Raw genomic sequence first — 13,214 nt, 5'->3', positions numbered from 1 at the left:
TTAGATAAAGTAAGGGCAAGGCCCAAACATAACTTTTCTTGTACCTAGCCCTTAGAAAGTATTTTAAAATTTATTAAATGAATGGTATAACGCTGTACTATAATATTATGTAACCAAATGTGTGTGGAGTCAGGTTTAGTTAAAAAAAAATTCACGAAACAGATTACATGTACAGAAAAACCTACGGAGTGACGCTGTTAATAGTCAGAAGGGGCCAGATAAAGCCATCTGTCACATTTGTACAGCAATTTAAAAGGCGTCCTCATACACACTTTCTCACAACAACCCTGTGAAGTACGCTGGGGAGGTATTATTAACACCGGTTTACAGGTAAGGAAACCCACTCACAGGTCAGGAGTGACTGACTAAGGCGGAGCCAGGACGCTGGCCTCCGCCTTCCAGACCGGGGCTTCTTCCTTGCCAGCCCTAGGCAACCGCCAGGGCCTTTAGAGTCTCAGTTTCCTTTTCTTCCGCGGCATTACTTTAGCAAACCGAGCTCAGAGACGTAGGCGGCCGGCAGGTGCACAGCGAGGTGCAGGTGCTGGAGGCGCCGCCCCAAGCCCTGCGATCATAGAGGCCGGAAGTGTGACCAGAGTAGCTCCTGAGGGCGTCGCTCCGCCCAGGTCCGGGACGCGAGGGCCGGGCCCCGGCGGGCGAGATGGCAGCAACGCTGGCCATCAGGGTGGTCGCCGGGCTGGCGGCCGCAGTTGTGGCGGCGGTGCTCCTGGAGCACTACGGCCTGGCCGGTCCTCCCTCGTCACTGCCGCAGCCGCGCACCCCCCGGAGCCCGCACCCTGCGCCGGGCGCCGGAGCCAGCAACATCTTCTGGGGTCTGCAGGTGACGTAGCTGGAGCCCAGGCGGAGGGTGGGTGGTGCAGGGTTGGCACCCGGCGGTGAGAAGCCGGTGAGACGCCAGCCATTTCTTCGGGGGCGCGGCTCGCCGGACTGGGCCCAAAGCCGGGGCTGGAAGGCACCGTCCTTCCCTGGGGGGTAGTGGATGCACAGCGTCCTTGCCTCCCCCTCCGCCCCGCAAGAGAGCCGCTGGGTCGCCTCTGCCCTTGCTGCCTCTTCCTGACTCTGCTATCTCTTTAATACCTGCTTTTGGCAGATATCCGACATTCACCTGAGCAGGTTTCACGATCCAGGCAGAGCTATAGACTTAGAGAAGTTCTGTTCTGAAACAATTGACATCATTCAACCAGCTCTCGTCCTAGCAACAGGTAGGGAGGATTGCTGTGCTGTCATGTTATTCCGCGGTCTGGATGGAAGAATGCTAGCCAGGGCTGTAGCTTTCTACTTTGGGGACGTTAGGAAAACTTCAGCCACAGCCTCAGGCGAATCCTCCTGTAGAAGGTATGGGACATTATAATTTCCTTTGCCTACGGATAACTGAGTCAAGATCCAGACAAAATGACTTGCCATAGCTAGGTTTTTTCCAAGCGGTAGAAACAAGGGTCGTGATTCTCATGTTAGTGTTCCCTCTGCTGTGTATCCGAATCTATTTGTTGTTTGTTTTTGTTATTGCAGTTGTGGATTTAAAAAAGAATTAGCGAAAACTCTAACCAGAGACCGAAAGTTTTCCTCTTCCTTCTCCTCTTCTTGTTCTTTTTTTCCTCCTAACTTTCCCATTTTCTTTACAGTGTTAATCTTATATTGTCACTTGTTTGAGGCTTCAGGTAACTCAGGACACTTTTTTTTTTTTTAATCCCTTGGTACTTCTGTGACTTGGTTCCCCAGAGTGTTCAAACACCTAACCATTTGCTCCCCACTGTGTTGGAGAAGCAACTAAAGGAGCATCTTCCTCTCACTTGACTGAAATACCTTCGCTTTTGAGGAAGACCTCAATTTCAAGTGTCTGTTTAGTTTCCTAGAAATTTTAGTATTTCATTCTCCGGACTACACCTTCCAGATTGTTTCTTGCTGTAAAAATAATACTTAAATTACAGATCCTGTAATTTTGGGTTTGGAAAATAAGGTTGCCATAGATATTAGACATCTGCCTAAAATGTTGGAATTTCTTATTAAAAGAGTTTTCATTTTATCAGAGTCTCATGATGCACTGCTCTCTTTAAAGATGTATTTTCCACAGCCCATTTCTAATATCACAAGAATGTAAATGTGCACTTGCTAACATATATATATATAAAGCCCTCGCTGAGAATCTTATTTATTTTTATTATTTTTGCTTTTTAGGGCCACACCTGCGGTATATGGAAATTCCTGGGCTATGGGTCGAATAGGAACTGCAGCTGCCAGCCTTGCTACAGCCCCAGCAATGCAGGATCCAAGGTGCATCTTCAACCTACACTGCAGCTCACGGCAATGCTACCTGCACTGTGACCCCATGCTGCAGCTAGCATGGGGTGGATCTTTAACTCACTGAGTGAGGCCAGGGATTGAACCTGCATCCTCAGGGATACTAGTAAGATTCAATACTGCTGAGCCACAATGGGAACTCCAAGAATATTATTTTAGATGGCTTGCTTTGGATAGAGATAAGACTCATAAGTGGTTATGCATATACATACTGTGTACTTTAAATATCTTTGTTCTTTGATGTGCATTTAAAAAAAAAAAAAAAAAAAGAACTCCCAGCCCAGGTTTATTTTGCATTGTGATTCAATTCGTATGTAAATCTATAGGAGACCTGACAGATGCCAAAACAAAGGAACAGTTGGGATCCAGGCAGCAGGAGATAGAATGGCAGACTTACCTCGGTATTCTCAGGAAGACAAGGGTAATGGAAAAAACCAAGTGGCTTGATATCAAAGGAAATCATGGTAAGTGTCAAATCCTGGTTATAATTAAGACTAGATTTCCTTTTTCCTTCAGGAGTCTAGATTCTCTAATTTAAATTGTAAAATGATAAAATGGAACGTTGTAACATAAGTTTATCTATACTGGATACCACAGCTATGAAATACAACTATACTATGTGATTTAAAAATTTCAGATGTCACTGTTAGACCTTGAGGGGAAGGTTGGTATGGTCTTTTTCACATGGAAGAAAAGCTTAGAGCAAAATCCATGCAAGTGGATGTTTAAAAAGATAAAATTTTGCTAAGAGAAAGAAGCCAAATCCTTAAGTCTACATACTGTATAATTCCATTTATATAACATTTAAGAAAAGGCAAAACTGTAGACAGAGAACAGATTGTGGTTGCCAAGCATTGAAGATGGGCGGAGAGGCTGACTCTAAAGAGGCATCATGAAATAATTTTGGGGGGGGTGATAGAACTGTTCTATATCTTGATTGTAGTAGTAAATACATGACTAGATATTTGTCAAAATCCATAGAACTGTACATCACAAAGATTGAATTTTGCGGGTATATTCATTTAAAAATTACAATTGCAAATATATTCCTCTATGTGAGAGAGAAATGGATAGTCACTTCCCATGTTTTAGATTATGATTGTTGTGTTAGTAATGAAATAAACTATTATCTAAGAGTCCTGATGGTAGATTTCTTTGTTTCATAAAGATTGACCTTCTTATTGGTTACTTAAGTACTTCATTTGTCTGCTTCAGTTAATTATTCATTGCTGATGAGTACCTATTTATATGTTTTTAAAAAGCTATCTTTTTAAACAGATAATTCTATCTGGTGAAATACACACCTCTTAGTTTGATAGGAAAATGCCCTCTCTATAAATACAATTGACCCTTGAACACTGTGGGGATGGGGGCACCAACCCCAGGTGGTCAAAAATAGTATGTACTGTAGTATGTATTCATTGAAAGAATCTGCAGGAATTCCTGCTGTGGTGCAATGGGATTGGAGGCCTCTTGGGAGCTTTGGGATGCAGGTTCGATCCCTGGCCTGGCACAGTAAGTCAAGCATCCGCCATTGCCACTGCTGCAGCTCAAGTTGAGACCGAGGCTTGGATCTGATCCCTGGCCTGGGAACTCCATATGCCGTGGGGTGGCCAAAAAAAGAAAAAAAAAAATCTGCATATAATCGAGTCCATACAGTTCAAATCTGTATTGCTCAAGGGTCACCTGTAGTTCTTACAAAGCTGCTAGATATTGTAAATTAAAAACAGGATATCCGGCATTCTCATCATGGCTCAGTGGTAATGAGCCTGACTAAGATCCATGAGGATGTGGATTCGATCCCCAGCTTTGCTCAGTGGATTAAGTATCCATTGTTGCCCTGAGCTGTGGTGTAGGTCACAGATGCTCCTGGGATCCCACGTTGCTGTGGCTGCAGCACAGCCTGGTATCTGTAACTCTGTTTCGACCCCTAGCCTGGGAACTTCCATATGCCACAGATGCAGCCTTAAAAAAAAAAGCAAAAAAATGAATAAATATAAATAGGATATCTGGGGAGTTCCCTCGTGACGCAGTGGGTTAAGGACTAGGCATTGTCACTGCTGCTGTGGCTCACATTCTGATACTAGCCCAGGAACTTCTGCACGTTGTGGGCATGACCAAAAAAAAAAAAAAAAAAAGGATATCTGGCTTACAACTTTCTCTGGCATGTTTACATTTCCTTTTTTTCCGGGTCTTAATTTGAGATACAGGCCAAATTCTTTTGCAATAAAAGGCAAATCTAGGGGATATTCACTGGTGGCTCAGTGGGTAAAGGATCCAGTGTTGTCATTGCTGTGGCTTGAGTCACAATTGTGGCGTGGTTTTGATCCCTTGCCCCAGAACTTCTGCGTCCCACAGGTGTATCCAAAAAAAAAAGGCAGAAAATCTGTGTATATTAGAAAAAGTTTTCCAAGTGAAACTACTGACATATTTCAAGTACCAAATATCAGATGAGGCCATGTGATTAAATAATTTGGATAGTTTTTTGGAGTTCATAATCATTTAATTTGACTTATAAAGGCATAAATGCTTATGGTGTGTGTGTGAATCTTTAAGATTTAACTATAACAGAGTTGTTCTCTTAGTAAGGAGATTATATGTATGATATATATATATATTTTTTTGGCCTAAATTGGACTTATGGCTTCCTTTCTAAAGTTATTAGAAATGCAGTGGTGGAATTCCCTGGTGGCCCAGTGGTTAAGGATTTGGCATTATCACTATGCTGTGGGTCTGATCTCTGGCCTGGGAACTTCTGTATGCTGTGGGCAGGGCCAAAAAAAAAAAAAAGGAAAGAAAGAAATGCAGTGGATTCTTGGAAGTCAAAGTTGGTAAACAGTTTTAGCTATTGCAACCAGGCAATCAAGCTTTATGAAATCATTATATTTCCAGATAAGTATTCTATGATGTCCTTAACCTTACTCCTTACCATTATATAACTCCTTTATTACCGAATCTTTTTTAAGATTTAAGAAGAGAGGGGCTTTGGCCCTGTTATCAAAGTCAGCTGCTGTTCAGAAGCACTTGGCAATGGATCTATATATCAAGCATGAATCTAGTCCTTGGCAGTGGATCTATATATCAAGTATGAATCTAGTCCTTCCTGGCTTCCAAAATCACATGATTAAAAATATTGGTTTATTCTGAGCAGTACATAATTCAAAGTATTTATTATTCTTCTGTATACTAGGTGCCTTAAATAAGTTTCCAGATAATCTGAATTCTATTAAATTATCAAGTGTTAAAAATTAAAATTAAGTGCCATGCTAATTAATTGGCATCCTATCATCTAAAGTGTTATTGAAAGAATTGTCATTTTCTTTAGTCATTGACCTGCTTGCATTTTTCTTTGTAATGTAGATGATGTTTGCTCTTTTCTTTTTAATTAGATGCATTCAACATTCCAAGTCTGGAGAGTGTTGAGAATTATTACAGGTACTGTAATGCACAGAAGACAGATCACAATGTAGAGTCCATGTTATAAGGAGTGTGCAGTCAATTCACTGAATGGGCGAAAACATTTTTTAAACAGAAAATTTCTGTATAAAGAATCTGGTAATTTTAGAAAAGGAGCCTTTTAATTTATTACTATTTATTTAATTTTTTTAGTCATTCAATTTTTTGTCTGCTTGGACTTCTTTCCTGTAATTCTTTTTATTTCATATATTTTAATGCTTTTGTTGACTAGTGGTACTTTTAATATTCTACATACTTTTTTTTTTGACATTAATGCACAGCAAACGTCATTTAAATCATAACTTGTCAGCCAGAGTACTGGGAATTTTAGGAATGCCTAGATAATGATTCTCTTAGCCTCTGGGGTGGCTGAAGAGCCTAGGTGGTCACTCCTGGCTGCTTTGCCCTTTCACCCCAGCAGGTCATACACATATGAAAAACATTTTTATGTGCCATGAATATGCAAAAGACTGTGAATGCAAACGGATCTTTGAGTTAGAAAACTAGTTCTCTAGTTTCAATGTGTTGGAATTTTTCTTTTGGCTGTAATTTCACTTTCTGTTCCAGGATATTAAGTAGCTTTGTTCTACATTATCAGTAAGCAAGTAGGAAGTATTAAGAGCCCATTGTTAGTTAGAAAGTAAGAGAGATACAAGAGGTAGTATTAAAAAATATGGCCTTGGGAGTTCCCATGTGGTTCAGCAGGTTAATCCAGCATTGTCACTGCAGTGGCTCAGGTTACTGCTGTGGTATGGGTTTAGTTCCTGGCCTGGGAACTTCTGCACGACATAGGTGCAGCCAAAAAGTAAAAAAGAATATGGCTTCTGCCTTCAAGTAGGTCTAGTTAAGGGAGATAAAAATTTAGCAAACAGTCAGAAAATGAAGGAATGACTAATGAAATGGTAGATTATTTGTTACATATAATTATCACTGTGAGGGGAGTTCCTGTAGTGGCTCAGCGGTAATGAACCTGACTAGTTACTATCCATGAAGATGCAGGTTTGATCCCTGGCCTTGCTCAGTGGGTCAAGGATCCAGTATTGCCATGCACTGTGGTGTAGTTTGCAGACATGGCTTGGATCTGGTGTTGCTGTGGCTGTGGTGTAGGCTGGCAGCTGCAGCTGATTCAACCCCTAGCCTGGGAACTTCCATATGTTGCAGGTGCAGTCCTAAAAAGCTAATATACATATTATTATACATATATATATATATATATATATCTCACTGTGAGAAATTAGAAAAGGCAGAGGTCAGCATGGAGTAGACATAGAGCAGACTTTATTTTTAATTTTTATTTTATTGGGATATAATTGACATATAACATTGTGCAAGTTTAAGGTATACGGTGGTTTCGTGTGATATATTTATATATTGCAGTACAATTATCACCATAGGGCTGGCTGATATCTCTGTCACATGACATAGTTATCACTTCCTTTTTGTGGTGAAAACAATTAAGATCTAGTCTCTTAGCAACTTGAAGTTTATAATACAGTATTGTTGACTGTAATTACCATACTGTGCTTTAGATCACCAGAACTTACTTATTTACTAGTTGCAAGTTGGAGAAGTCTTTGTAAAAGAAGTGAAAATTGCATCTAATCTTAAAGATGGGTAGCATTTTGGGAAGTAAAGGATTCTGAGGGGTATATTTTAGGCAAAATGATCAGCATAAACAGAGCTTTAAAAGTTAGAATGAGGAGTTCCCTGGTGGCTCAGAGGGTTAAGGATCCAGCGTTGTAACTGTTGCAGTTTGAGTCACTGCTGTGGTGGGGATTTGATCCCTGGCCTGGAAACTTCTGCATGCTACAGGTGCAGCCAAAAACAACAAAACAAAACAAGCTAATGATCTTTTGTGGGCAGTAAGGAAACTGCTATTATCAGAATAAAAGTTTATATTGAAGGACTTCCCATGTTCTATAGCGGTTTAAGGATCTGATGTCACTGCAGTGACTCAGGTTGCTGCTGTGGGGCAGGTTCAATCCCTGGCCTGGGAACTTCCACATTTCCACATGCCTCTGGAACTGCCAAAAAAAAGTTCATATTGGCAATTAGTATGATATTGGATAGGTAGTGTGGAGCCAAATTATGGGGGTCTCAAGTGACAAGCACAAAAATTTAGATGTGGTGGGTAGTAGTTTGTAATCTAGTACAGATTCCTAGGGAGATAAATAACATAATGAAAATAGTATTTTATTCAGGACAGTCACACAACAAAATAGGAAAAAGGTAGAGATAGAAAAAGGGAGAGATTGGAATTGTGTAGACCAAATAGAGGAATATTGAAGTATTTCAGCCATCATATGGAAGAGGCCTGAAGTAAATAGAAGACATACCTGTCTGAACCAAGGTCATGGATATAAGGGATAGTGACATCAATTTGAGGGTAAAAAGTCAGAAAACATTGGTTAACATATAATTAGAGTCACTAGGAGTTTCCGTCGTGGCACAGTGGTTAACAAACCTGACTTGTATCCGAGAGGACTTGGGTTTGATCCTTGGTCTTGCTCAGTAGGTTAAGGACCTGGCATTGCTGTGGCTGTGGTTTAGGCCGGTGACTTCAGCTCCAATTGGACCCCTAGCCTGGGAACCTCCACATGCCATGGGTGCGGCATTAAAAAGACAAAAAAAAAAAAAAAAGAGTCATGCCATCAAGGACCATGGTTCTCTTAATTAGAGTCACTGTACTTGGAAGAGGAAGTTGTCCTCTTTTGGTAATGTGAGAAAGGAAAATGACAGAGATGAAAATCTTTCATTTGTTATTAACTGTTTGTATCTGATGGTGACTATGGGAATGGGCTTATAAGACATTTTCAAAGAAGAGTTAACAGGAATTAAGTTCTGAGTAGTTATTGGGAAAGTAAAATTATTAGTCCCTTTAAAGTTTCTTCTTATTTTTGTTTCTAACCATGTAAACTTTATCAGGATTTAATAAATGATGGTTTGCTAGAGATAGAGACATTACAGAAATATCAACGGGAAGGAAAAAATCTTAAAGTTTTTTTTTTGTTTTGTTTTTTGTCCTTTTAGGGCCGCACCCGCAGCATATGGAGGTTCCCAGGCTAGGGGTCTAATTGGAACTGTTGCTGCTGGCCTATGCCAGAGCCACAACAATGCCAGATCTGAGCCTGGTCTGTGACCTATACCACAGCTCACAGCAATGCCGGATCCTTAACCCACTGAATGAAGCCAGGGATTGAACCTGCAACCTCATGGTTCCTAGTTGGATTTGTTTCCGCTTGTGCCATGATGGGAACTCCAGAATCTTAGAGTTAAATCTTTATTGCTAGAATGTCCCAGAGATGCTAAAATTCAGAATTCAAAAATGATTTTGACTATTTTAACCTCTGCTTTCAAATAGTTGGATTTCATTTTAAGTGGTTGGATTTTAATATGTCCAAAATGTAGGAGAGGAAACAACATATGTAAGATTACAAGAGCCTGAAGAATAGCTGAAAACAAAGTAGGAAAAATATAAATGAAAATTTTAATGAGGCAAAAAACACTGAAATAGAAATTTTAAGAATACTAAGAAGAGAGGTAATAGAACTATTTAACTATTAATTGTAATAGCTATGATAATATTTTTATTTGTGATATTTTTGATGGCTGTTGTTGCTTAAAGATAGCTCCCTGGTAGTACATTAAGTTTCAGAAGTTTATTTGTATTTTTTTCACATGGGCTCTTAGGTAAGACATCATATAAGACACTTAGATATTTTCTTATAATGTTCTGACATTTGAGCAATAAAGGTATGGTCCCAATATAAGCTCTACTTTGTTCCACATTTATTCAACAAATACTTAAGGAGTGCTGACACTGTACTCTGTTGCCCATCCCTTCTCCCTACCCTCACTCTCCACCTTTCTGAATACCTGAACACTGCTGCTTAAGGTGGTGAGGTCTTTCATTCCTGGATATGGACCCTGTGTATGTTATCAGCATAGTTTTAGGAACTGAAAAAAGATTTTTCTCCTGACTTGGTGACTTCATCTTTGCAAGGCTTTTTTTTTCCTTTTTTTTTGTGAGTTAAACCAGTGCAGTTCTGTTTCAAGAGGTAAACACTTTTGTATCTCACTACACCAAGAATTCTGCTAGGTACTTAGTAGGCCCTCATTAACATTTTAATGATTGATAAGTACCATTTCACCTGATGCTGATTGATCTTTTTAAATTGTTTAATGGACTGCATAAAATAGCCACCTGCTTCTCTGCTTTGCTTTAGTGACCTTGTGCTTGGTTATGGATATATTTGCCTGAGTCTTTAGAGACAATGGGGGAAAACCTTTATAATTTCTTTTAATCAATTTACCCATTGTGTATATAGTTCAGTGTATTTCTCTGTCAGATCATGAAAACTTCCTTTTCAAAGGGAGGCAAAATATTGTGTGATATTAGATAAGGAATTTAAACTCATTCTGTCTTTTTATGATTGCTCTAAAACTTTCCTGTCTTGTGTTTTTTAGGAAATATTCTGCCGTACGTAGGGATGGCTCTTTCCATTATGTCCACAGTACTCCCTTTGGCAACTATTCTTTCATCTCTTTGGATGCCACCCTAAATCCAGGACCTAAGAGACCTTTTAATTTCTTTGGAATTTTAGATCAGGTACAGTAAAAATGTCACTTCATTTCTCAGCTAAACTATTTTATTTTTTCTCAGATATATGTGGGTCACTTAAAGTTATCCTCAGTAAACAAATTCTTATCTAGAAATGCTTGAGAAAAATTTTACTGTGGTCACAGGTATGGCTAGAAGAAATTATTGATTACTTCAACCCTATCATTGCTATCCCTGTTCTTGTCCCAGAATCTGGGCAAGCATTACCTCACATTTTACATTAATTCAGTAAACATTTATTAAATATGTACTCAGTGCAGCGGGCGCTCGGGAAGATGCAGGGCATACAGCTTTGTAACTACCTGGTATGTTCCCAAATCCCCACAGTTGCCATTTTTAACTAATGATCACTAGTTTTTTGGTAAGAAAAGGGCAACCATTAAAGTCAATAAATAAGTTTCTTTTAGGAGTTCCTGTTGTGGCTCAGTGGTAATGAACCCGACTAGTATCTGTGAGGATGTGGGTTCGATCCCTGGCCTTGCTCAGTGGGTTAAGGATCCAGCATTGCTGTGGACTGTGGTGTAGGTCATAGCTGCGACTGAGATCTGGCATTGCTGTGGCTGTGGTGTAGGCTGCCAGCTGCAGCTCTGATTCTACCCCTAGCCCGGGAACTTCCGTATGTTGCAGTTGTGGCCCTAAAAAGCAAAAAAAAAAAAAAAAGTTTCTTTTAAAGTTTCGTAAGCTCAGTGAAAACTATTGCTGGATTAAAACTGTCTGGAAAGTCATGTCTGAGAACCTCTAATTATTTCTTGGTACAGCAAATGTCAACTCATTAATGAACACATGACCATATGCAAGACCTCTGTGCCCATATATAAGAATACAAGGGTGATATGATTAAAGCCCTGGCATCCTAGAATATTTAATCTACTGGTGGGGTTTAAGACTCATACAGGAAAAATTATAATAAAAGGCAGGATTTGATAAGTGCTGAAAGATTCAAAGTGATATGAAGGTTCAGAGGAGCTTGAACAGAATATTATTAAATGCATTGTATTGTGTTAGGCATTTTATATTTTTACATTTTTGTTTATTTATGTCTTTTAAAATTTTATTGGGGTATAGTTGACTTACAGTATTGCGTTAGTTTCAGCTGTCCATATCAGTTTATGTATATATAGATTCATTCTTTTTCAGATTCTTTACCCATATAGGTTATTACAGGATATAGGCATTTTATTTAATGAAAGTATGTTTTGTTTCCTATTTATCAAATGTCTTTAGACAGTTGATTAACTCATTATTTTAAATGTAAAATAAATATTATATATATATTTAAAATATATACCTCTTAGAATAGTGTTTTTAAGGGATGGGTTAATCTGAACGAAAAGCAGCTGTTTTGTAAAATGCAGATTCCCAGGCTTTGCCTTAGACTTCCCACATTAGAAACCCTGAAAGTAGGGCCTAGGAATTCACTGCTATAAGCACATCATAGATAGTATTAATGTATATTTATAACTGTGCAAGTTATTTTAGATATCATCTGTATGAGGGGTGATTTACAAGAGTAAAAGGCACTTATTTTAAATATTTGAAGACTTTTTTGACAGATGTATGTACAGGTGTAACTGTTACCACAATCAAGATGGAATACTTCCATTACCCTAGAAAGTTCTCTTGTGTAGTTAATCTTTGCCTCCATTCCCAGGGAACCACTGAATGGTTTTCTATCAGTATAGATTGGCACCGTTCTAGAATTTTATGTAAGTGAAATCATACAGTATGTACTCTTGTGTCTGCCTCCTTTTGCTTAGTATGTTTCTGAGACTCATCCATATTGCTGTGTGTATCCTTTTTATCTTTGACTAGTATTCCTTTGTAAAGAAACAAAGGAATTGCAATAAATACTGCAATTTGTTGATGATTTCTAGTTTTTGTCTATTAAGAGTAGAGCTGTTGTGAACATCCAGGTACAAGGCTTTCTGTGGATATATGTACTTCTTGTTTTAGAAATATAGTTTCAATGTCCTTTTTATTTTTAAATTTTATTCATTTATTTATTTTTGTCTTTTTAGGGTGGTACCCGTGGCATATGGAAGTTCCCAGGCTAGGGGTCGAATCTGAGCTTTAGCTGCCAGCTTATACCATAGCCACAGCAATGAAGGATCTGAGCCACCTCTGAGATCTACCACACAGGTCACGGCAATGCTAGATCCTTTAACCACTGAGTGAGGCCAGGGATCACACCCATGTCCTCATGGATAATAGTCGGTTCGTTACCCCTGAGCTGCAACGGGAACTCACTCAATGTCCTTTTTATTAATTGCACTATGGTATATAGGATTGAAAAGGTTAGTTGTTGTTCTTTATTTCTATAAATGAATTTATAAATAAATAAATGTAATTTAAAGATTATTCTTTATTTCTGTTTCCTTATCTATCAAATGGGAATAATCCCTGTCCTAGTTAGCACAGAGTTATTTTAGGATCAAATGAATTATAATGTAGGTGAAAACAGTTTAAAATTTACAGAGTTCCATACATTAATTAGTCATTAATTTGTGGAATTTGAGCCCTAGACATAATCTACTTATTATTATAAAATCTCTAGAAAGTAATATAATCTGTTGATATTAAATTTCAGCCTGAGCCCTAATTAAAGCTACTTCTGTTTTTCTTCCACTTCAGAAACAAATGGAAGATCTTTTATTACTGGCCAAGGAAAGTAGTTGGAGCAACCACAGTATTTGGTTTGGACACTTTACAACATCCACTATACTTTCTCCATCACCGGGGATTCGGTCAGTAATGAGGTGAGACTTACTTTCAAAATCAGAATCAATTTTTTTTTTTTAAATTCTTGTGTGTTGCTCCACCT

The 13,214-nt window shown here is 38.8% G+C and overlaps 1 protein-coding gene across 4 annotated transcripts in view; it reads left to right on the top strand.

Annotated features, from left to right (window-relative positions):
- The first annotated feature begins 501 nt into the window (after positions 1-501).
- TMEM62 (transmembrane protein 62) overlaps positions 502-13,214 on the top strand; it is a 35,701-nt gene continuing 22,988 nt past the window's right edge. For 2 of the 4 annotated variants that reach the window (XM_047766560.1, XM_047766559.1), the window contains exons 1-6: positions 502-838; positions 1,109-1,220; positions 2,643-2,780; positions 5,706-5,751; positions 10,240-10,381; positions 13,025-13,149. In XM_047766560.1, the coding sequence (XP_047622516.1) occupies positions 659-838; positions 1,109-1,220; positions 2,643-2,780; positions 5,706-5,751; positions 10,240-10,381; positions 13,025-13,149 (743 nt within the window). In that variant the 5' untranslated portion in view covers positions 502-658. Of the gene's footprint in view, positions 839-1,108; positions 1,221-2,642; positions 2,781-5,311; positions 5,402-5,705; positions 5,752-10,239; positions 10,382-13,024; positions 13,150-13,214 lie in introns of those variants that run through there. The other 2 variants (XM_047766562.1, XM_047766561.1) reach the window with 2 other exon arrangements.

The sequence above is a fragment of the Phacochoerus africanus genome, chromosome 2 (genome assembly GCF_016906955.1).
Source record: "Phacochoerus africanus isolate WHEZ1 chromosome 2, ROS_Pafr_v1, whole genome shotgun sequence".
In the NCBI taxonomy this organism is placed as follows: Eukaryota; Metazoa; Chordata; class Mammalia; order Artiodactyla; family Suidae; genus Phacochoerus; species Phacochoerus africanus.
Note: the sequence above shows the minus strand (reverse complement) of the source record. Positions and strands in the feature narration are given on the sequence as shown.